This window comes from Atheta coriaria, unplaced genomic scaffold, assembly GCF_025399875.1.
Source record: "Atheta coriaria isolate IRGN ID8LTWV9N9 unplaced genomic scaffold, Caltech_Dcor_3.1 hic_scaffold_10_pilon, whole genome shotgun sequence".
NCBI classification, from domain to species: domain Eukaryota; kingdom Metazoa; phylum Arthropoda; class Insecta; order Coleoptera; family Staphylinidae; genus Dalotia; species Dalotia coriaria.
In genome coordinates this window covers 1,252,860-1,277,657 of record NW_027045452.1, presented here as the reverse complement: position 1 = coordinate 1,277,657, position 24,798 = coordinate 1,252,860, and the positions used below count along the sequence as shown (strand labels likewise).

Sequence of the window (24,798 nt, the reverse complement as noted above, 5' to 3'; positions counted from 1 at the left end):
GCAATGAATTGCAATTAAGCGTGTGTTTGAATTTCTGCGCGACAATCTCGTCGATCTCGTGGGCGTCAAAATTGGAGCACACACGGCGCGCGCTCGCACGTCACGTGCGCATTGTGGATTCGCGAATTCGAATTCGGACACAGCGACACGACCGGCACACGCCGCACGCCGAAGCTAAGTACGCGACTACGTACCGAATAAAACAATAATACACATGACTCACTTATATAAATAACGATGGACGACACCGGCAGCACCACATATACACACACACACACACTGCTGCTATTCAGCGCGCACACTTGACAGGACACTGTTTGTGGTTGATTTGTTTTTTTCGTATGACTGACGAGCATTGTTTCGTCCAGTCAAAGATCACATTCAATTTAAGTGTTTGGATGCGCGCAATTCGCTTCAATTCGCATGTAATTCAATTGATTAACGTCGGCGACAATATGCGCATTGATGAATCAAACCGTCAAACACTTTGATTAGAATAGAAATGCACGCGGCAGTTATCATTTTATTGGTGTATTTAATCTAGTGCACCTAATTTTATTGATGCGTCGATGTTAAGTGCAAACCGCACTCGACTAAAAGATGCAGGGCATGTTAAGGGATGTTTTGCGAATGGTTAGACCGCTGTAATTGCGCGTGGGCGTGGGTGGAGTTTGCAAGGGTGCGCGCGAAGAACGTCGCGCGCGGATTGGTGGATGCGCGTCGCGACTCGATTAGGGGGTTTCCCGCTATAATCTGCGGGATATCAAGCGTTAACGCCGACATGATACATCGCCGGGGGATGAAACCGATGTCGATTTATGCACAGATTCGCCAGTTTACGTTTTGTTTTCCTGCCGCTCCCGCGAGGATTCTCGCTAGGATCTTGCTATACGGTCACTTGTAAGCGTCGTCCGACGGGGTTGTGATGAAAACTCGGCAGGCTGCGTTCTGAATATTAAAAAAAGTGTAAAAGTTTATTTTCAATCAAAATTTAACATTTTGGATGTTTAACAACTTGATGGCATCGACCTTAAACTGCGCTGATGACAAAGCGATGAAACTCAGCATGCAGGATAATCACAAATCGTTTTTAATTCGTGATTTGCTCGGTGATGTTTTGAATTCAACAAGAAATCAAGGTACGTTTTTGTTTTATATTAATTTTTGTAATTCATGTTTTATTTATGGATTAAAACCGCTTTTAGTTGTTTTAAAGTATTGCTCTTGCTTAATTAAATCAACATAATGCTTTAGAGACAAATATCTGACACTTGAACACGAGTACGTTCGTTGAATGCAACTTGTGCACGCTCGTACGCGTGCCGTATTGTATTGTGTGCTGCCTAACGTCGTTAACGCCCCGATTGCGTTCAGATGATGGGCGCACGTCTACCCACCAGGTGGCACACTCTACAAGCTGCATTGTGCGGAATAAGATGCGAAGTCAAGTGGTGGATTTGCCGCTGGCATTAATTAAGCTGGCAGTTTCCAACAGATCAAGCATTTTCAACTTTTGCTTCTTCACGTTTTGCCCGTGAACAATAAAGAACATAAGTTACGAACAATAAGTGACTCTTGTTTTCTTATCTTAGCTTTGTTTGGAGCTGTTTAGTGCTTAATTAATTTTCACTGTGGTTTCTTTTTTTTTTACTTAGCAGACGATGCAGAACATGTGAGTGTTGATGCGGACGGTGGCGGGTCCGAGACAGATGGAGAGCGTTTTTACCGAGTTGGCGGCATCGGCGATGACAATGTAGGCGGGCCGGAGGCGGTTGTTGATGCCACGGCGAAGAGTCGCAAGCCTCGTCGCCGTCGGACGGCATTCACCCACGCCCAGCTTGCATTTCTCGAGCGGAAGTTTCGCTGCCAGAAGTATCTCTCCGTCGCGGATCGGAGTGACGTTGCTGATTCGCTTAATTTGTCTGAAACACAAGTGAAAACTTGGTACCAAAATAGAAGGTAGCACATAACCGCAATTATTACTGATATAGGTACTTAGATAAATATGATGATTAACTTTGATGGTCATCTAGAACAAAGTGGAAGCGTCAGAATCAACTGCGACTCGAACAACTGCGTCATCAAGCGTCAGTTGAGAAGGAGTTGATTTCCAGCGGCGGATTGCGTGGTCAGGACGTGCCATCCTGCTGTCCACAGACAGGTCTGCCGAGGTATGGCGCACAAAGTCCTTGCTCGTTTCTCACCTCTGCAGCGGCCGCTATCTTTCATAACGTAACTTACGTACATGGATGTCAAATATAATCAAATTGATTTTTCGTTGATTTTCGTTTTGTACAAATTGCTTCTATAAGCTAAGCTTATTTCGAATGTATTGTGAGGTACTAGGTGAGTAGAACTGTTGTCTTGTTACATTTATGATTATTGTGTATAATAAAATAAAGAAACAATTATTAGCGAATTTTATTCTCGGAATGTGTCAAAGATGTTTTGAATGTGCGCTGAAAATGACGCGCGTCGACATTCAACGCGATATTATCATACAAATTTATTCAAAGTAGCAAACGGCCAAAGTTCAACAAGTTCACAACAACACTGAGTTTCATTCTTTCGTATATGAATACGAAATGGGGCGCAAATGGTATTTGAATACAAAATGTACAAGTTGCAAGTTTAAAAACATATTTTTTTGAAATCGATAGCAAAGCTGGTGAAAATCACAATGAAGTGGAAATTCTAATTTAACACTTAATATTTAAGTTATCCTAGCAAATCATCTGTAAAATAACAATCAACATGTTGATTATGCAGTGATTGAGGCAAATTGACAAGAGCGTTTATTAAGTCCACACAATCGGACTTTAGAATAATGATAATCGCCCTACTCAGAGCAAAATGTTCCCCCAATGAATCGAATTTCGTGTGCGTAGATTTACCCTACTAAAAACACCACAACATTCGCGATATAAATTGGACCATTCTATTGAAGCAAAATCACCCCTCTTATTAGCACATAATCCGCATAATCTTAATTTCTATATAACAAGCACATTTGTTACCATTTGCGGGCAATCCCTCTCAATTTGAATTGAAGCGATGTTTATTAAACACGCCAAGGCGTAACTGTTATTTAAACCGGCGAGTGTACACGTGTGCGTACGTGCAATTGAATTGAGCTTAATTAAAAACCGGCGCGAGATCGCTTAATGAGATATTTAATTAGTGCAGTTTGTAGCGCTAGCCACGAACAAAAGTGCGCGTTTGCCCGCCCGATGCTCGACTAGGTGCGTTTTTTATTTTCTCTTGCCACGTTCGCAATTGAATGCAAAATATGAATGTTTTAAGATACAGGGGTGCACGCTTAGATTCGGTTTCACGGGATCATCATTAAAAATACAAGAGGCGCCAACGGTTTGCATTTTTATCCAGGTATAGATGTATAATAGACACCTGATACTTGAAAAAAATTTCACAGTTTTTAAAATGCATAAAACACCCAAGCGCACTCACAATGACATTGTAATTAAATTTATTGATAAATTTTATTATTTCCTGCATCGAAGTATTGCAAAAGAGATTCGAGTGTTCGATCGGACAATTGCGGCGAATTCAAGTCGAGTGAGCGCCGCACGAGTCCGTTATAATAAGGAGCAGCCCCAATACGTTTCTAGTTTTTAAGGACCATTATACATCGACAACTGCTATACAAAAACGCACCATGCATGTTTGGTGGGCAAGAGCGCCAAGCATCATCATACAGCGATCGAAAGAGAGGCTGGACCCCCGCAGGCTGTTACGGCCGGCACAAACGACTGCTTCCTGTTTAAAGTGAATTGCAGGTTCGAGATTGTGATGGGTTTCGTGAATGCTGTTTGATTCCTTCAATGGTGCAATTGGCTTTGTTACAATCGTTGCGGATCTGCTTGGTTAGTTACGAATGTGGTTTCGATTCAATAATGCAAAGAATAGTGAGTGTTCATCAATAAAATTATATCGTGGGTAATGGAGATATTATTCATAATTGCATGGGTTTAATATTAATAATAGATGTAGGCGTTGTTAACTATTGTTCCGCATTGGCAAGATAGCGCATAGATAACGCTAATCATATTCAAACAGTGAAAATGTAGGAACCAATCATTTTACATAGCAGAGTTTATTGCAACCCATAAAAATGAATCGCAAAATGTGTTGGTAAGCGCATAACTCAACAACGCCTAGACCAATTTGGCTAATTATTTTTTTTAAATGTTTGTTGAAGTCCAAGGATGGTTTTTACCGCGAGAAAAATTCATCATAGTTATCATAGTTATCGTTAAATAGTTGAATTTTTTATATTATTAATTTCTTTAAAATAAAATTGCGAATCTTATTGATAGAATTGACACATACTATGTCTAAAACAAGAGAATAAAAACGAATTACATTTTTATTAAACACTACCGAGACGAAGTCGCGAGAAAAACATAGTCTAAAAATAGAAATAGGAAATATATATTTATTTATCATTAATAGGTTTAATATTTAATATTTTGCTTCATTATATAAAAATATGCAGATATTGAAGTTTTCCTTATTTCCATCTGAACGTCTCAATAGCGACGTAATGGAGGTTAAATTACGTAAATTTAGTGCGATGGCACAACTTCAGCGAGGGGGTGTGCCGTTGCATCCCGTGGTACTTGAGAGTGCTGGCGATAATTGGATGCGATTCGCGGTGAGCTCGTTCGTATTCATTACGATTTTCCGTTTCGATTACAGTAATTTAGTGGTGAGCGTATAAAGCGAAGCTGTAGGTACTGGAGGCCTGCGCATTATTAAAAATCTATTCACTCAGCCTACATATTCAACATTCAAAACAAACATCACCAGTGCTTCGTTTAATTTTCTTTTCGAAACTGTTATAGAATAATATCAGACGAAATGCGCATCGGATTTATGACACGTGGATTTTAATATACGAGTATAGTAGTGGCATCTATAAATGCAAATGTTTGTTAATTGTCAGACAAATTAGTTATGAACAAGTCAACACTCTGGCACCAAAGGCGTTTCGCATAAAGCTGGTTATGTAGAAAATCACGAAGCCACCCTCCCAATCAAGAACCATTATTCGTTCCGTCTCCCGCTGACTGTAAACACAGCAGAAATCCTCGAAACGCTTGAGCGTACAGAATACTCAAATGATATGTTAATTGTCGCATAACTAGAGGGTAAACTTCTGAGCGCGTTCGCACAGTTAGATAGACCGGATGGGAATAACAGGGGGTTGCACCCGGGAGCGCTGTTGTATTAGGCGAAGAAGATTGGTGGATACGCCGCAATCCGGGGCTTGTTAACGTTCAGAAATGGCACGTTTTGCGCGTGTGGCGGCGCATAATCCAAAACGCCAAGCATCGAGCACAGCGGCGGCGACGCATTAAATGTCATGAATAATGAATAAGTGATGTATACCGCTTGCGGCACAAATGTAATTGGACATTTGCCATTTCGAGACGGATCGTTGATAAAAGGATAAAAGGTGTTTGCGAGCGCAATTCTAAAGAGGCTAATTTCAAGTCCTAGTTGTTTGCCAATCAGCGGGCATTTCATGTGACGCCGACCGGAAATATCCACAGTTTATATAATTACACATCAATTACATTCATATACAAATAAAATAAATACTAAAATTAACTAAATTCAACAATAACTGATTACGTTATTGATGGCAACGTTTACCAAGTTGCGTTTCGACGCTTTCAAGTGTTGGTCGCAATGTGGGCTCCAAACTCCAACAGGACTGATACAATTGACTAAAATCATCTTGAATCTCATCTCGAGACTCGGCACGTGGTCGCAGGCCATATTTAACAACCTATTCATGTGTGTGCATTTCATTAGTATTTATATATTATACTTATGTTTGGCTACACTCACATTATAGATAATTGTGTCTCGATTTTCTAAACTTTTGAACGGATTTTCGCGATACCGCAATTGCCACATGAGGATTCCTAAGGAATATGTATCACTGGATTGATTTGCTTCTTTTCCAATAAGAATTTCAGGTGCGGTATATTGAACAGTATTACCCTTAAATCACAAATTAGATTTTTTTAATTTTTTGGTATGCTATTCATCTTACCTCAAATATATGGTTGCTTTGTACATCGTTTGGATTAAAATTAAACCGTGAACTACCAAAATCACAAATTTTGCAAATGCCCTTTGTGACCAGCACATTACCAGGCTTCAAATCCAAATGTAGTAAATTTTGTGCGTGGATATACTTCAGACCAGCTGTGATATCCAAAGTGCACTTAACGATGTCACTAAACTTAAGCTGGATCTTTTCGTTGTCTATGATTGATTGAAGTACCTGCGAATCTGGGAGGTATTCCATAACGATGATTGAATGTTGCTCGTTTCTGACGATCACATCGATTGTTTTCACTATATTTACATGATCTAACATTAGAGCGTTTTTTTCGTTCGTGATCATCTTTGTTTTGACTACTTTCACTGCAACATCTTTGCCTGATGGATATTTTTAGTTGGATTTATATAAATATTTTTATTTATTTTTTGTTATTTACCTGCGTATGTACCTCTTACAACAACTCCAAATGTTCCTCTTCCTAGGATGTTTAATTCTCCAAGACAATTTAAGCCACTTTTTAAGATTTCGTTTTTATTCGGTGTGTTGACATTCAGAACATGTTTAGCTTTCTTTATAGGTGATTCGGTTATACCGTTTATAGTTAAGCTAGGTGTTGAGGTATTTTTGGGGACCGATGGGAGTATTCTAACTTCTTTCTGGCTCTAATTTTAAATACGTTTTAATTTAATTGATTGTGTTGAGAAGTTAGAAGAGAACTTACTTTGGTGTGGGGTTTGTTTTCTTTCTTGTAGACACAAATGGTGATTTCGAAAGTGATAGAGTATTACGAGATAAGATTGCCATTGGAGATATTTGCGGGCTCAGCCTAGTCCTTCCTCTTGAAGTAGGAGTGATTAGAAGTCGCATGGAATTAAGTGGCGTTCCCATTTGTATTGTTTCTCTTGGAATACACGTTATAGGTTTGTCTATTCACAACAGTGTTTTCAGGTGTCACGAAAGTGTCACGGTGATCAAAACAGATAAATTCAAATGTGAATATGCTACAGAAAAGAGTTCTATTTTTAACAAATCTCCATGAAACACTTATTTTGATGTAAGAGACAATTTTTGGTTTAAAATAGCAATAATACGGCAATTATATCATTGCGCAAGTTACGTGAGTGTAAATTACAATGATTTAATGATTTTTGGGACATTTGGCAAACAAAATTACGACGTATCAGAATGAGATCATTATTAAAATTATGCAATTAACTAAATTGAATTAGATCCAACGCATAAAGGAATTCAAAAAACATATTGAAGCGATCGTTATAGATTTCTAGGTTTGTTGAGAATAAAATGTTTAGGAAACTACTTGCTAGAGGGCAGCATTTATGCTCTGTATATTTAATAGAGGCTACTATGTTGGCACTCTTTGGTTCACCTTTTAATCGTGTGTCGTCGCTAGTATGTCGACTATTTATGTGTTCGATTCATTCTAACTATTATCTACGTTAATATAGTTTGCTTGTCCTCGTATACTAGAACTGTTTTTGCTGTCTTCTCGGCGCTTTTATCTACGTTAGTGCCAAACTCGTTTTCTCCGTGGGGAACTTCGCACGTCTAACTACATGCGTCTGCCTCGGAGCCATGCCATGCAGTGGCTAATCGCGGCTTGCGATTTTTTCGTGAGTATTAAATTCGATTTATTGCCATATTTTTCGTTGACTATCGCTCGGTGTTTTGCTGATATAGTCCTATTCTGTGTCAATTGCAAGTAGACTTGATTTCTTTGTATAGTTCTATGTAAATTGTAATTATATTTTTTTATTGTAGATTTAATAAATATTTAACCAAAAATAACGCTAAATAACACTAAACAAGTTTTCTAGTTGCATTTCTTGAGTTGGCCAGCCTGCATGCGACCTTGTTTATTGCGAATAGTGCGCGTTTTATTGCGGCGTGCACGCAGCATTATCGCGTGTTTTGTGCGCAGTTGCTGATTGCGCTGCGCCGCTGCGTGCTGTTCTCAGTGCAGGTTTGTACGGGTCGTTGGTTGAATCAGGCGTGTTTCTCGCGACCGTTATCATTTTATTTTGAATTTATAATTCGGTAAATCGCGTTCATTTTGATTGTTCAACAACTGCATTTAGTCATTATTGTCGTGCTTAGTGTTATATTAGTAAATAATCGGGTGTCGAATATACAAAATCATCGTTAATTTTCTTTGCGTTTGTTGTGCGTAATGCAAGATGGCCGCGTGCAATCAACTTGTTTACACTTCACGCCCGCGATACAGGTAGTGTGCAACATCTTGCAACGTTTGTTGTGATATTATGTTGACAATGGATTGGAACTCGGGCTACGTTCTGGGAAGAAGCTGAGAAAGAAAGGTAAAGTGCAGACTTTCTTTATTTTAATTAACCTGTTCGTGCTTGCTTACGCCTGGTTGGCGCACCGTCTTTGCGTATCTCTTGCTTTCTTATCATAAAGTGTTGCTTCTTGCTTGGCTACGACATGCACTATCCGTGGACTGTAGCGAGTTTTGTGCCGGTCTTTAGTTGATCCAGACGTTTGCGACAATTCAGTTCAATTTTTCGTTTTATTTTCTTTGTAGAATATTAGTTTGTATTCACGTAGGTTGTTTTTATCGCATTTCATCGCGTGTTGCAAAGACACAAAGTATTCGCGTGCTTTGTTGATACATCTCAGATTTAACTCTTTAGTCTTTTATTTGCTTACAAAAGCGCAAGTGTTGTACTCTCGTTTTTTAATTGCATTTATTTCGGATATTAGGAGAGATAGATGGGAACGGATTGAAAATTCTTAATCTAGGGGAAATTCTCTCTATAAGGTATTCAAATTTGGAAAAATAAGACAGGTCGAAAATAATTTATAAGCAATAAATGCTAAGGATAATTCGTTTTCTTCCCATTGAAAGGTTTATGAAAGTTTAGAAAAATTTGTTTTTATTTTAAGTTTCATATTATAAATTGGGAGAGTACTGCATCAGTTACAGATGGGGCTAGCATGAACTAAAAATTGCGAAATAGATTTATATTGTTTTTCTGCGTTCGTGTATCGCATGCAGCGTATTCTTGTTTAGTTTTGATCACATGTACTTGCCTATTGCAATTCGCGCCCAAGGTTGCGAGCCGTCGTCGCGTGCCATCGGCGCGCCGGTTTTGGGGTACGGTCTTATCATAACGTGCCGCGTCGTTGCTTGCTCGGCATTCAGACGCACTGGTATTTCGCGCGAGTCGTCTCGTTTGTTCGGAGTGCTACTTAATACAATAATTAACATAATATATAACGAATTCTGTTAGCGTAAGAGGCGTTCTTAAAGATGTAATTCTGTCCAAAAGCCGCAAAATTTTGCCCTTTTCGCGTTTTTCGAAACTTGCCGTGGAAAATTGGTCATATCTCGCGATCCCTTGACGATTTTTTAGTTATTTCTGTATTTTATGATCGTGCAAGAGTTCATATTTAAGATGCACTCCTGAACTCCCGCGAAATTCGGTTGTAACTGCCTCAAAATGACCGTTAACGTTTGCCATTTTTTGCTTTTTCGAAACTTGCCGTGGAAAATCGTTCATATCTCACGATCCCTTGGTTATTTTTTAGTTTTTCTTTATTTTATGATAGTGCAAGAGTTCAATTTAAAATTTAGCCCTGAACTCCCGCGAAATTCGGTTGTAACTGCCTCAAAATAGCCGCTAAAATTTGTCTTTTTTTGCATTTTTCGAAACTTGCCGTGGAAAATTGGTCATATCTCGCGATCCCTTGGTGATTTTTTAGTTATTTCTGTATTTTAAGAAAAGGTTGATTTTTCAGCCTTATTCGTATAATGTTTATATTTTTTCGGGCTTGCACGCGATACTGGCGTGACTGAAAATTCAGCGCAGCGTCTGAAGATGCAAAATTAAATTCTCAGTCGGGTGGTATTTGTTTGTTGCAGGAATTCGACCTGCAACCCGCGAAAATTTGCATAAAAGGTTGATTTTTTCAGCCTTACTCGTGTTCTCGTAATGTTTGTAGTTTTTGGGTTTGCACGCGACCGTGCGGCTCAATAACTTCATCGCGGCGTTTAGAGATGCGGAGTTAAATTCTCCGTCGGGTTCTATTTATTTGTTGCTGGAATTCAACCTGCAACCTGCGAAAGTTTGCATAAAAGGGTGATTTTTTCAGCCTTTTTTATGTAATATTTGTATTTTATTGGGTTTGCACGCGATCCTGACGGTTCAGTATATTCAGCGCAGCATCTAAAGATGCGGAATTAAATTCTCCGTCGAGCGGTAATTGTTTGTTGCAGGAATTCGACCTGCAACCCGCGAAATTTTGCATAAAAGGGTGATTTTTTCAGCCTTTTTCGTTAAATGTTTGTATTTTTTCGGGTTTGTACGCGATCCTGGCAGTTTAGTAAATTCAGCCCAGCGTCTAGAGATGCGGAATTTAATTATCCTGCGGGTTGTATATATTTGATGCAGAAATTCGACCTGCAACCCGCGAAAATTTGCATATAAGTGTGATTTTTTCAGCATTATTCGTGTAATGTTTGTATTTTTTCGGGTTTGTACGCGATCCTGGCAGTTCCGTAAATTCAGAATTGCATCTAAAGATGCGGAATTAAATTCTCCGTCGAGTGGTATTTGTTTGTTGCAGAAATTCTACCTGAAACCCGCGAAAATTTGCATAAAAGTGTGATTTTTTCAGCTTTATTCGTGTAATGTTTGTATTTGTTCGGTTTTGCACGCGATCCCGGCGGTTTAGTAAATTAAGCGTAAAACCTAAATATGCGGAATTAAATTCTTCGTCGAGTGGGATTTGTCTGATGCAGGAATTCTACCTGCAACCCGCAAAATTTACATAAAAGGGTGATGTTTTCAGCCTTATTCGTGTAATGTTTGTATTTTTCGGGTTTGCACGCGTTCCTGGCAGTTCCGTAAATTCAGAGTTGCACCTAAAGATGCGGAATTAAATTCTCCGTCGAGTGGTATTTGTTTGTTGCAGAAATTCTACCTGCAACCCGCGAAAATTTGCATAAAAGTGTGATTTTTTCAGCCTTATTCGTGTAATGTTTGTATTTTTTCGGGTTTGCACTCGATCCTGACGGTTTGGTAAATTAAGCGTAGCACTTAAAGATGCGGAATTAAATTCTCCGACGAGTGGTATTTGTTTGTTGCAGGAATATGATCTGCAACCCGCGAAAATTTGCATAAAACGGTGATTTTGTTAGCTTTTTTCGTCTAATGTTTGTACAAGTGACCCGATTCCGGGCACCCTACCATACGAGGCAAGCGGTATTAGTGAATCGTGTTCAGGGCACCTTACGTGGCTAGCGGAAGATGTGACTCGATTCAGGGCACCTTACGAGACTAGCGGTAGAAGTGACTCGTGTTCAAGGCACCTTACGAGGCTATCGATAAAAGTGACTCGTGTTCAGGGCACCTTACGAGGCTAGCGGTAGAAGTCACTCGTGTTCAGGGCAGCTTACGAGGCTAACCGTGGAAGTGACTCGTGTTCAGGGCACTGTATGCACCCGACGATAATTTGCATAAAAGGGTAATTTATCGATATTCCCCCTTTTGTCGTAAAATGTTTGAATTTTTTCGGAGTTGCACGCGATCTAAGCTGTTCAGTAACTACAGCGCAGCTTCTAAAGATGCGGAATTAATTTCTCCGTCGGTTTGTATTTGTTTACTACAGGATTTTCGGCATGCAACCCGTTACACGATCTTTGCATCTTCATTTTTGTTTGCAGGTAACGTGTCGAATGCAATTCGCGCTCAAGGTCTCGGGAATGATTTATGATATTTCAATTAATATGATTGCACCTTTACCTTTAAAATTTAGCTTTTAACCAGGTCAGGTTTTATAAAGATTCCATTATTATATATCTAGCAGTATGCAGACCAGTGTTTGTGTCAGTTATTTTTGGTTGTAACAAGAATTGTCATATTTTTATCGTTTGTTTATTATAATAAACATAATTTATTTGCATATAATTCGTATTGGGGCACGTGGTATTACGGTTTCAATAGGTGTATATGACAATACTTATCGTATTTCTTTGATTTTGTATATTATAATACATTTAGTACCGTCGCAAGTGGCCATATAGTCTCAATATGCAATTTGACAATACCTATGGAATATCCTTAATTTTACTTTAATTTAAAGCAAGTGATTTTTGCGGTTGGTTTGAAACTTTTTATTGCGACTGAGTTGGCCTTCCTACATGCGACCTTGTTCGTTGCAAATAGTGCGCGTTTTATTGCGGCGTGCGCGCAGGATTATCGCGTATTGTTATTCGTCGTTTCAGATTATGTATGTTCTTCGACTACATTTAACCATTACTAACGTGTTTAGTGTTTTATTACAAAATCGTTAATTTTCTTTGCGTTCATTGTGCGAATTGCAAGATGGCCGCGTGCTATCAACTTTGTTTACACTGCACGTTCGCGAGATACAGGTAGCATGCAACGTCTTGTAACATTGTGATATTATTTGGACAAAGGATTGAAACATGGACAACGTTCTGCGTGGAAGCCGAGAAAGAACGGTAAAGGGCAGACTTTCTTTAATTTAATTAACCTATTCGCGTTGCATTGCATTGTTGCATTGGTCTACAATTCACACGCGTGAGTCTTTGCTTAGGTCGAGTTGGAACGATATCTTGTTATTATTGTGAACATGTTTATCTGACCGTTTTAGTATTACTGTATTTAAATGTGATTTAATTTTAGTTTTTGGTGAATACTGCGCCAAGTATTTGCCCGAGGATAATCGGTTGGCTACCAGCAGTCTTGTCTATTATTAAAAAAGTAATCAAGAGTTTACATTGTATTGTACATTTTATCGCCTCACGACTGCTATTGAAATTTTGCAGAGTTGTCTCTGATTTGTATAGTTGCTTGTCGTGCTAATGGGACGAGTTTTATTTGATGGCTGTAATGCGGATAAGGGTATTTGGTAGTTGCCGCACTGTTGTTGTCTATCTTTAACTCGCGAAGGGGTCGTCTCTAGAGTTGTCAAATTAAATTCTCCGTGGGGTGGTATTAGTTCATTGCAGGTGTTGCGTCGGCAACATGTGTAAATTCGAAAATTGGGTGGTACAGTGGGATTTTTCATGAAGGGTGAAATTGTTTGAGTTTATTTCGGTATAGCTTGCGAGGAAGGCGACTTAGAAATTTCCGCATGCAACATCTCTAAAGTCGAAAATTGGGTGGTTAAGTGGGATTTTCACAGGTGGGGGGAAATTGTTTGTGTTTTGGGGTATAGCTTACAAAGAAACCGGCCTAGAATTTTCAACGTCTTGTCTGTTAGAGAAGTTTCAACAACAGTGCGCGTAATCCTAGATTTGTGTGAACTCCTTTTATTGTGTATATGAGTTTGCTGTATTGTCATATGTATTAATGTGTGCATACATGTTTGTTGTACTGTCCACGTAGAATTCGTTTTTATATGTAAATGTTTTGTATTGAATTGTAGTTGTTTGTGTTTTAATGTTTGCTTGCACCTTGTGTTGTGTGTTTTAATTAATATAAATAAACAACGTTGCCTGCCTGTTGAAGAAGTTTAGGAGCACTTGTGCCAAGGAGTCTACCGCTTCCGTCGCAGAAATGTTTGAGATGCGCGTATTACAAGGCAAGTTTTACTTTCAGGAGATTTAAGAGCTGTCTATGACTTTCGATTTTAAATAAATGTATGTAGTTTTTAATGTTGCTAATAAAACATAATGTAAAATTATATACTTCTTCATATTTCTTTCTGGTTTCCCCTTTGCCGTTTGCAGGATTGATGACTTAAATCATTATTATTCCATATAAATCTTAAGTGCGTCGATCGTGTACAATATATAGCTGTTGTTTGTGTTATTATTTGTTTTTAAAAAGTTGAATAAAGTAGAATCATAAATAGAAGAATCAAATAACAATGATAAAATCACTCGGTGGTCGAGTGGATACGTGCATCTGCTCGCATGCTGGTAGACACGGATCGAATCTCAGGTATGGAAGGCATTTTTCTCAAATATAAAAATAACAGGTGTTATTTGGGTTGCTTATATGAATTGCAACGAAATATAAGAGAAGTTGCAATACAAGTGAAGGCAATAAGAAAGTAAGTGGAGAAACGGAGAACAGAGAAATAGGAGAAGTAGAAGGAAGAGAACAGAGAGAAGACAGAACAGAGTAGAAGACAGAAGGAAGAGAAAAGAGGAGAGGAGAGAATAGAAGGAAGAGAACAGAGGAGTAGTTGATCAGATTTTTAAATTTTTTAGCCACGTGTCGTTATAAGACAGTCGTCCACTGCTTCGATGCGTCCATTGCTCCCGGCCCATCCTACAGCTACGATGTCTCTGCGCTTCATCCCCGGAATTATCAGGCATATCAACAATTTTTATGGTGGGGGATCACCCCCGGAGAGAGGGAACTCCTGATAAGGACAATCCTTATAAGGTCTTCATCAAATATTTCTAAGTTCTAAGTCGTCTCAAGAGAGCCGACACTTAAAAATATTCTTACAATTCTGACCTGTAGCTGAAATGAAAGATGGAGTACACAAATCATACCGGTTACTTTAACAATTTCTATAGAGGGGATCATCCCCTGAGAGAGGGAACTCTTCCTAAAATGATAGAAGGGGTACACAAGTCAAAGAAGTCAATATATCTTACTATTTCTTTATTAATAATAGAATACAAGTTTAGACTTTACAAGTCAACAGAATACATGTCGCCATATTGAAACAGGACTTACGAGCTGCATCGCCACGCACATATAAGCAAGTACCACGTAATAATGTTCTACCGGGATACAGAAATTAGCAAATAGCTCATTTTCCATGTGATTAAAAATGGAAACAAATATACAAAGTGTTACAAATCAAAAATTTAATGTGAAAACAGAAAAACATTTTAACACTACAAATATCATTCGTTTTTCACCAGAGGCTCCGGGAAACTAATATACAGGGTGTCACAAAAAGAAAATTCAAAGGGCAATGATAATAACTTTAAAAACAACAGTTAAAGCAAAATTTTCACGGATACAAAGAAAAATGAATATACAGGGTGTTTCAGAAAGAAAATCTGTAGTTGAAACAAAGAACACTCAAAACACTCGAATACCGGCGATTATCTACGTAGTGTTAGGAAAACTAACAAAAGAAAACCAAAAAAACGCCAAGATCGCGTGCAAACCCGAAAAAAGACAAATATTTCACGATAACGGGTGAAGAAATTACCTTCTTATGCAAATTTTCGCAGGTTGCAAATCGAATTCCTGCAACAAACATATACCACCCGACGGAGAATTTAATTTCGCATCTCTAGGCGTCGCGCTAAATTTTCAGAGCCTCCAAAATCGCGTGCAAACTTGAAAAAATACAAATATTTCACGAAAAAGGGTAAAAATATCACATTTTTATGCAAATTTTCGCGGATTGCAGGTCGAATTCCTGCAACAAACAAATACAACCCGACAGAGAATTTAATTCCGCATCTTTTGACGCCACGCTGAAATTATGGAGCCGCCTAGATCGTGAGCAGAGCCGAAAAATACAAATATTTCACGAAAAGTGTGAAAATAGCACCCTTTTATACAAATGTTTGCGGGTTGCAGATCGAATTCCTGCAAAATACAAATACAACCCGACATAGAATTTAATTCCGCCGCATCTTTTGACGCCACGCTGAAATTATCGAGCCACCTAGATTGGGAGCAAAGCCAAAAAAACACAAATATTTCACGAAAAACGGTGAAAATATCACCTTTTATGCAAATTTTGGCGGGTTGCAGATCAAATTCTTGCAAAAAACAAATACACCCTGATAGAGAATTTAATTCCGCATCTTTTGACGTCGCACTGAAGTTATTGAGCCGCCTAGATCGCGAGCAAAGCCGAAAAAAACACAAAATTTCACGAAAAGGGTGAAAATATCACCCTTTTACGAAATTTTTGCGGATTGCAAGTCAAATTCCTGCAACAAACAAATACAACCCGTTAAAGAATTTAATTCCGCATCTATTGACGCCACGCTGAAGTTATGGAGCAGCCTAGATCGCTAGCAAAGTCGAAAAACACAAACATTTCACGACAAAGAATGAAAAATCACCCTTTTATGAAAATTGTCGTGGGTTGCAAATGGAATTCTGCAGCATACAAATACAGCCCGACAGAGAATTTAATTCCGCATCTTTTGACGCCGCGTAGAAGTTATTGAGCCGCCTAGATCGCTAGCAAAGTCGAAAAACACAAACATTTCACGACAAAGAGTGAAAAATCACCCTTTTATGGAAATTGTCGTGTGTTACAAGTCGAATTCCTGCAACAAACAAATACACCCCAATAGAGAATTTAATTCCGCATCTTTTGACGTCGCACTAAAATTATTGAGCAGCCTAGATCGCGAGCAAAACCAAAAGAACACCAATATTTCACAAAAAAAGGTAAAAATATCACCCTTTTATGCAAATTTTCCCGGATTGCAGGGCGAATTCCTGCAACAAACAAATACAACCCGACAGAGAATTTAATTCCGCATCTTTGGACGCCACTTAAACTACATAAATACCAACTAATGTTCGACGCAACAATTAAAACAAAAACTATAATTGAATCACAAACTTACCAACTTACCAATGCAGAACTCCCCGGACTCCAAGTCACGGCAAATACTGTAAGTAAAAAATGAAAACATAAGTTAAACCAAAAATATTTCATATGATTTTGTAATATTATATTCACACAGCGGAGAAAAACAAACAATCTAAGGTGCTCAGTTAAAAGTTACTTACAGCAGAACGATGGGTCATCCTAATGAGAAATAAATTAACATGGTGGCGATATGTATCCGATTCACACTTTAAGCGCGATTAAAAACTGGCCGGATAATAAACGCGTAAATAACAAATAACATTACTATAGTCGCAAAATTAAATACATAGTCGATTGATGATCAAATATAATGCAAATTTAGAAAGCAGAAGTCCGAACAAATGACACGAGTCGCGAGAAATACGTGTGGATCAACCAGAGACCGGCACGAAACTGTCTGCGGATACTGCATGCCGTAGCCGAACAAGTAACGACGCTACAGTTTATGATAAGAAAGCAAGAGGTGCGCAAAGCCGGTGCGTCGACGGCCTGCAACCTTGTGCGCGAATTGTGTTTGGCACGGTACGAGTACCTGCGATCAAAACTAAACTATGATGCGGCAACATGCGGCGTGAGAAGATAGCAACGACACACGAGAATGCGATAAGAAAGTGTAAGTTGTGTTCAAAACAAACACAATTCACGTGTCGAATGCCCACGTTTGTTGATAAATATAGACATAAACAATACAATTCAATTTTATGAATTTTAGTTCATACTGGTGCCATTTCTGCACGCGGAATTTAAATTATTTAAATTAATGAAAGATTTTACTTTAACTATTAAAGCGGTGTTTTGGACTAGTTAGTTGGAGAGTAGTTAAATTGAAAATATAAAATTAAAAAATAATTCATAAGAAAAATAGGCAAAGGTGGTGTTGCATCATCTTATTTTGAAGATTTTCCGTAGTGCGTATCTTTTAAACTAAAAGCGGTAGCAACCGGCAGATTGAACATTATGAAAGTTTGGAAAATTTTCTATACGATAAGATCAAAAAATTAAAATTCGGGGTGTAAAGATTCTGAAAACCTATTTAAAAGTACTAAAAAGAACGCTTTTTTTATGAGGTTTTTCGTTCGCGAATATCTCGTAAAAGAATAACTGCTGCCTAAATGCGCCTAAAGCCGCCTTGCGCACAAATTGCAATAGGCACGAAACCGGCGATTTAAACTAAACTAGAACACAAGCATAGCGAGACGTGAGAAGTATTCGCAAAGCAATAAAAAAAGCGTAAATTGTGTTCAAAACAAACACAATTCTAATGCCCACGTTTGCTGATAAATGTAGAAGTAAACAATACAAGTCTACTTTACGATTTTTATTTCATGCTAGTGCCATTATGAATGATACAAGTAGCAGTCCCATAATTAACATTAAGTATTGAAATTAATGATAAATTAAAATTCGATTTATGTAATTCAAAATTATGATGCTGAAGGTTAGCCCGATTTTACATCAAGTATATAAGTGATGTAATAATTTTACAAAGATAAGAAGAACGAAAACTGCAAATTTCCATTCTTACTTTCCCTGCAGAAATATCTTTGTCATTTGATAACATTGCAGAAAAACATTGAAACGTAGAACTAAACTAAAATCTATATACACGGAAAACTCTTTCTATAAATAATAAAATTATTTGACTTACCAGTTATGTAAGACGGCAAATCGAAGAGCTGTTGGTATAAACTGAAATAAATGAGAAAGAAAACATTAGTAACAGCATTTCGTGCCATATTGAAATGAATCTGAGTTCCGTCGGAATCCAGTTTTTAAATTAAAATTCCGTTTATTCGCATAATAATGATAGAGATCACAATATTTACCAGGAAGCACATTAGTCCAAAAATCAGCTGTTGATGATAAAATTGTTTTTCACAAGTCAATTAATTATTGGCTATCACAAAACATGGCCGGTCGTCGCCCGACGGCAACGGACTCACAAACACGTGAATAAACTAAACACGTTAAATTTAGAATTACGAAGATTACACACGCGAGAAATAGCTGATAATAGATGAAACACGTTTATTAACACTAACTATCACCGGCGATCAGGAAATACAACGCGATTTACCGAACTAATATCAAAGAGTAACACAAGCCGAAAGTATGGAATGTGTGCTCGTCGTTATCGCACCGATGCAACAAAACAAAATTCACTCGCTGAAATATTTCTAGTTAAACCTGCATTGTCACGCCATCTGAGGGCATTTTCTAGTACCTCCTAAAAGTACAAAGTGTTTCAAACAGTGTCGCGCGCATGTGTAGCAGTGTTGAATTGTCTATGTCAGTGCGGTGTCACGCATTTAGATGGTAGCGTCCGTGTGACACGCACGGGAAAGTGTGCGTGCACTACCCTGTCTAAATGAGTAGCGGTTTTATACAGAAATGCAATAAGTAAATCTATGTTTTACAAGTATGATTCCAATAATAAATCATAAATCGTATTGTATAAGCGTTTCTCTTATAACAATTAAATACATCCTGATAGAGAATTAAATTTTGCATCTTTAGGCCCTGCGCTCAGGTTAGTACGACGTTTGCATTAACCGCCCCCACGTGTCTCAACGACAACACTCGGGAATCTCACGCGTTGCATTCCACGATAAATATAGACATAAACAATACAACGCTATTTTACGATTTTCAGTTCATGCTAGTGCCATCTCTGAATGATGCAGATGGAAGTCCCGGAATTTATAGTATTAAAATTAATGTAAGATTGCGCGATTTTACATCAACTATTAAATTGGTGTTGTGGAATTTGTATTAATCGCAAAATGTGTGCTGGAAATACGTTTTCCAAGCCTACACAGAGAAGCAATAATCAACAAAAAAACTAATTACTTAATTGAATTTCAACATTTTGGAGTTTACTCCTATAGAATCGATTTTCATATGTAAACCCGTGGTAAAAAAAATCTATATATTATAGTCCATATGTGTATATTGGTATATACTCGTACATTATTTATTATTTATGTTTCCATGGCCATGTAATGTATTTTGATGAATTAATTAATATAAAAAAAATGTATCATGTATGCATTGAGCAATATAGATAATAGGTGCTATCATTAACCATACATTACTAATCTACGAATATGAGTATGATACAATCATTCGAAAGGAGTACACGCCATTCATGTGTCGTAGCTGACACACGCACCCACACACTTTTTTTCTACTAAATTGTCTCATAATTATACAAAAAAATCTTGAAAATCTAGCCTATTTGGTACAATCAATGGATTTTAATGATGGTGCAAGATTCTTGATTAAAAGTAAAACCTAAAAAGCAAATACTTTGTATAGGAAAATTAACAACGAAAGTTGCAATTTTCGATCAAATCCTCCGCATGAGGTGGTTTGAATGTAGGTGGTATCTCACCTAGAGTTATCTGACATGGAAACAAAAAACAGCATTAGAATAATGTAGAATATTATACTACATAGCCCATTCACGCTTGGAAAATTGAACATACATGTACGTTTCGTGAACCTAAAGTGTACTTATATTATTCACTTTATAATTATACGTAGGTACACTATAAAACCCGATTTCCACCGATTACCATTGATTTGACAAACACTTGATTTGCGATTTGGTTTTAAAAGAGTATTGTTTAACAATGATAACATATGAGGGTATAGCGTTTATTTTGCCTATTACTTTTATTGCCTATTATGTAGGATATGACTATAACTGAATTTATTACCCTGTATGTATTAATTGATAAACAATTTTACCAAATTGATATATCATTATTGACAACATTAGCGAAGCGCTTATACCAACGCATAAAATATTAAAACTTCAATTATTAGTATCATTAACATACCAGAACCAAATTCATATAAAGATAAGGAATTAGAAATTGACTGACTGTTGCCCGCGACCTCGCCCGCGCAGATCTTAATAAAAGCTCCTTAACAAAAGCTGATTTGTCGTGACTCAAAAAATAAGAGAAAAAGATAAGATGTAAGTGATAATAGTGCTATAATATAATTCACAAAGTGAATTATATAAGTGTAGAAACTTTTTGGTCCGCGATCTTTCCTTATCAATATAAATTCTTTTATCAATCGGAATAAGTATTGAAATTTTTTAATAAAAGTAACTTATGCGTAGAAAGCATAACAAATAAACAAATAAATAAACTGGCTTTGCATTTATAATTATATAAGGATTACAATACTAATAAAGGCATATATCATGATTTATTTATCATTTTTTTATAGATGTTATGTTCGCATCTGTTGATCTGCTAATCATATTGAAAGAGCTCATAAAGTGTTGAATTGTAAATTTAGTATGTTCTACTTAAAAGAATGCAACAAACTACAACAATAAACACTTTATTAAAAAGCGCAGACACGTTTCCAAAATTCTATGGATATGGTAAGAGTGCCATCAGAAATGTATTGGGCGAAGCGTTGTATTTGTTTGGTGCATTAACATTTTATTATGGAAATATTGGCTATCTCATTAACGAGTACAATAACAAAGATGGAACAACTTTTGCCGACATGTCCTTCAATCTATCCACCCTTTTATCTTCGATTAACTGTTTCTTTTTTATCTATCATGTCAAATGGAATTTTAAAAGATCTGACTTAATCTACCGAATGGTCAATAAAAATCCGCATCTGTGTCTGCGCGATCCGAAATTGCTACGCAATTTTCAGTGGAACAATAAGATTCTGGTCCTTATTTATGTCTACTGTGTAATGTTTGCCGTTTCCGTCACGTTGGCGGTTGAATTGCAAAATTGCGACAATCATCCGCAGCCTTATTCATGTGGATACGTTTTACCAAGTGTATTTTTTTAATTTAATAATAATTTTAATTATTTAATAATTCATTATTCATGTTTCAGTATTTTTTATTGATAACATTGAACGTCCGTACCGTACACTCTACAACTTGGCAACTCTATGTTTTCTTATTTATTCGGGATTTGGAGTGATGAATGCAGTGTTTTTAATGTACTGCATGATATCATACTTGGAGTCATCTTGCATCGTATTCAAAAACACTCTAAGGGAAGCTAAATGTATCAATATTAAAACTATACGATATCGCAAATTAATTATGGCACATCATCAGCATTTGTATATGACGAGGCAGGGCGCTACACTGTAATTGCCGTTATTCTTGGTAATAATGACGTTTATTTCTAGGATATGGATGCTTCTGACGCATTTCGTTAAATGGCCTGGATTTGTACTGATTGTGTTCAGCGGATTAACAATTGCACTAATTATTATAACAGAGTTCATAGTCTATAAATAACTTATACAATATTTTGCTGAAAATGTCTAAATAATGTATTTTTAGCGTTTCGATGTGCTCAGCCTGTGTCATGTTATGATGTACACTATTATTGTATATAGCTTGGGATGGATGGGTGAAAGAATAATAGCTCTTGTTAGTCCAATTACTTGTGACTATACGTACGTAATCTGATTGATTCATCCGTTCTAGGGTGAAAAAATACGGCGAGACACCTTTTATGCATGTCCATGGGATGGTGACGTGAAAAGTGTACGGATTTTAATGTTAATGAATATGAATTTCAACCACAACTTGTCAGTGCCACTTGGGAATTATACATCGTTTTCATGCACGATTGTACTATCTGTATGATGGACAAGTTTTCTTAGCCGAAAGAGAATTATAAAATTCCATTATTTGCAGGTTTTCAAATTTGCTTATTCTATCGTAATGTTGTATATTAACAAGGCTTAGCAGATTGAGTAATATTTGGTATATTGGTATTATTTTGCAGTCAAAGCTGCACCAGCGCAATCTAGTGATGAATTTCCTAAGCTTACACGAAGAGAGTTACCGGCTTCTGCAATGAAGAAGAATATTTAATTTTTTTTTAAATCAAGCAGTATTTGCAACATGCTTTATCCTTGTTATTTAAATGCTAAAAATATATTGATGTAATATATTGTATTTGAATTATCACTTGCCTCAAATCGATAGTAAACGCATTTCCTACATTGTTGAAATTTTTCTGTAGATTGGGTGGCCTATAGTAAGAACCTGATTCTAAGTAGAAATAAAATACTAACTGAATAAAAATTTTCAAATCCATTCCACCTAATCACAAAGGACCTTTTCTTTAAATACCACGTTATAATTTTAAAAACAAAAATTACTAATACATATTGACAAAATATCACTGTGCTAGTTAAAAGTGTTTAATATAAATGGTTATTAATGGACCTAGCTTTTATTATTCAATTAAAGAGGTGTTTAGATTATAATCATAAAATCCATTGTTATATCCTTTAAAATCAATGATTTCAGTTTGCACTCTGAAATATTCAGAAGCAACTTTATGAAACATAAATAAACTCCAGTATAATTTCATTATTTTTCCTCCGTTATGCATTATTAAAATATAATTCTTGAAAGATATAAAAAGTAAATTTCTCAAACAATTCAATCAACTTTTCGCCATCATCTTGATAACCTCAATTATGTACCTATAATTTAGGGTTCGAATAAAAAGCTTCCACTGTAAATATTAATAGAAAAGTGCTGGTGTCAATGTGATTCACGACAATGTAAGAAATTAGGGCTGCCGATATCTGTGGCATCCCAGTCATAGAGTACGTCGACTTCCTTGCATGCGCGTTGGCAGGCAGACCGACGTTGCCCGTGACGTCACTCAGTGCACACGCAGGTCTGTGAACCCGCCAAACAAAAAATCTATATTAACTCCGTTCGTGCTGATATCAGCGGTTATCGGCTCCTGTTTTCAAAACGCCATTGCGCGCTGCCCATTTTTCGTGTGAAAAAGTGCAAAAACGCAATGCACTCGTGTTTCTTTTAATTACATAACAATTGCTTAACTATGCCAAAGAGAAGAAAACAAAGCCTATTACGCTTAAGCTAATTTGATGAATTCACCAGTTTAATTGAGTTATGTCAAGAATTAAGAACACACACGTGTCACGTGTGCAATGCTCGCGTACTAGCCCGCTTGGCAGTGAAACAAAAAAAGAAGAGTCAAGTTGAGGATTTTTAAAAATACCCAACCGCCTGTTATTTTCGGTGCTGTTAAGGGGATACACGCACTTTTAAATCGAAACAAATATTTTACGAAAGTTTGAATTATCGGATGAAAGAAATCACGTCAACATATGCATCATTATACCCAAATTAACTCGACGCGCCTGCACAAAAATCACCAAAATCCAAGCGCAACACGCGTCAACGCTCAATTACGAATTCGGAAAATAAACGAAGCGTGAAAATGCAAGACATGAGAGACAAATCGGGGCCGGTCTTAATGCGTCGCGCTTTACCGCTTCCAAACGCCAAACGCCAAAATGATGATAAGATAACACGCCGAATGTGTGAAGCACGTACGTAATTTTTTTCCTCTGTATTTCGGTCGGGTTATTATTACCCAGTGATAATAAACTTGACTTTTTACGGCCAACAAGTTGTTTCCATATACATACATTCACACACCAACACGCATGCCAACGAGAATGAGACATCGTCAAATGCTCGCGCTTATCACAAAAATATTTATTGCCGGCGAATGTATGTTGTGGCGTGTGGTAATAACGACGCCCCGAGGTTTATTGACTTCTTTCACAAAAATAACACAATCGTACGCTGCGAAGTAGAATGGGAGGATTTAACGGACGAACGCCCGAATTATTGGCATGCAAACGCCGGAATTCATTTTTCAGCGGTGGTGATCAAAGTGATTTAAATATACGAGCGCGCAAATTGGCCGCCATTGAAAAAATGGTAAAATGTCACCAGCAGAAGAATTAGGACAGGTTTAATGAACCTCTTCAAATCGTAAATAATAAACTTTATACCAACATACGTGAATTTGCAGGATTTTTGTCGTGCGAACCTGTGCTGGGCGATGTGGGTGTAGTGATCGCAATTTGGGTTGCATAACATCGCGTAAAGTAAGAGCTACTCGTGGGCGGATCACAGTGGCAGCGAGTATCAATGAATCGATGCCGGCCGGCATAGCGGAAGCAAGATGCAACGGGTGCGCGGCCGCGTGAGATTCTCTCGGCCGGCAGGCGGGCGGTGCGCGGAGCGC

At 37.5% G+C, this 24,798-nt stretch overlaps 2 protein-coding genes and 2 long non-coding RNA genes across 5 annotated transcripts in view; 2 read left to right on the top strand and 2 right to left on the bottom strand.

The window, feature by feature from the left end:
- Positions 1 to 263: 263 nt before the first annotated feature.
- On the top strand, positions 264 to 2,411 carry LOC135801349 (barH-like 1 homeobox protein). Of its 2 annotated transcripts, none has more exons than XM_065314804.1 (3): positions 264 to 1,139; positions 1,659 to 1,959; positions 2,034 to 2,411. In XM_065314804.1, exons 1-3 carry the CDS (start codon positions 1,004 to 1,006, stop codon positions 2,260 to 2,262), a joined length of 666 nt encoding a protein of 221 aa, XP_065170876.1. In that variant the 5' UTR covers positions 264 to 1,003; the 3' UTR covers positions 2,263 to 2,411. The 2 variants fall into 2 exon arrangements, with proteins under 2 accessions (XP_065170876.1, XP_065170875.1); XM_065314803.1 differs by having other exon boundaries at positions 1,656 to 1,959.
- A 3,099-nt stretch (positions 2,412 to 5,510) lies between these two features.
- Positions 5,511 to 7,286, bottom strand: Mos (Mos oncogene). The gene is made up of 5 exons (XM_065313629.1): positions 6,822 to 7,286; positions 6,537 to 6,762; positions 6,086 to 6,477; positions 5,878 to 6,033; positions 5,511 to 5,815 (listed from the first exon to the last, which is right to left on the bottom strand). Exons 3-5 carry the CDS (start codon positions 6,440 to 6,442, stop codon positions 5,660 to 5,662), a joined length of 669 nt encoding a protein of 222 aa, XP_065169701.1. The 5' UTR covers positions 6,443 to 6,477; positions 6,537 to 6,762; positions 6,822 to 7,286; the 3' UTR covers positions 5,511 to 5,659.
- A 7,421-nt stretch (positions 7,287 to 14,707) lies between these two features.
- LOC135801351 (uncharacterized) overlaps positions 14,708 to 24,798 on the bottom strand; it is a 36,105-nt gene continuing 26,014 nt past the window's right edge. The window contains exons 3-4 of the long non-coding RNA XR_010550356.1: positions 18,351 to 18,391; positions 14,708 to 16,722 (exon numbers count right to left, since the gene is read on the bottom strand). This is a non-coding gene — a long non-coding RNA (uncharacterized lncRNA). The remainder of the gene's footprint in view (positions 16,723 to 18,350; positions 18,392 to 24,798) is intronic.
- LOC135801352 (uncharacterized) lies at positions 21,594 to 22,569 on the top strand. Its single transcript, XR_010550357.1, has 5 exons — positions 21,594 to 21,832; positions 21,890 to 21,989; positions 22,047 to 22,136; positions 22,194 to 22,349; positions 22,407 to 22,569. It is a non-coding gene; the product is annotated as an uncharacterized lncRNA (long non-coding RNA).

What these genes read in the sequence shown, in the direction of transcription:
- LOC135801349 (XM_065314803.1), top strand. Translation starts at nt 1,004, where the DNA reads ATGTTTAACAACTTGATGGCATCGACCTTAAACTGCGCTGATGACAAA. An exon ending in GAATTCAACAAGAAATCAAG is followed by an intron (nt 1,140 to 1,655) that starts GTACGTTTTTGT and finishes TTTTTTACTTAG; the next exon opens with CAGACGATGCAGAACATGTG. An exon ending in ACTTGGTACCAAAATAGAAG is followed by an intron (nt 1,960 to 2,033) that starts GTAGCACATAAC and finishes ATGGTCATCTAG; the next exon opens with AACAAAGTGGAAGCGTCAGA.
- Mos (XM_065313629.1), bottom strand. Translation starts at nt 6,442, where the DNA reads ATGATCACGAACGAAAAAAACGCTCTAATGTTAGATCATGTAAATATA. An exon ending in AAAGCAACCATATATTTGAG is followed by an intron (nt 6,034 to 6,085) that starts GTAAGATGAATA and finishes TTGTGATTTAAG; the next exon opens with GGTAATACTGTTCAATATAC. An exon ending in GAGACACAATTATCTATAAT is followed by an intron (nt 5,816 to 5,877) that starts GTGAGTGTAGCC and finishes ACACATGAATAG; the next exon opens with GTTGTTAAATATGGCCTGCG.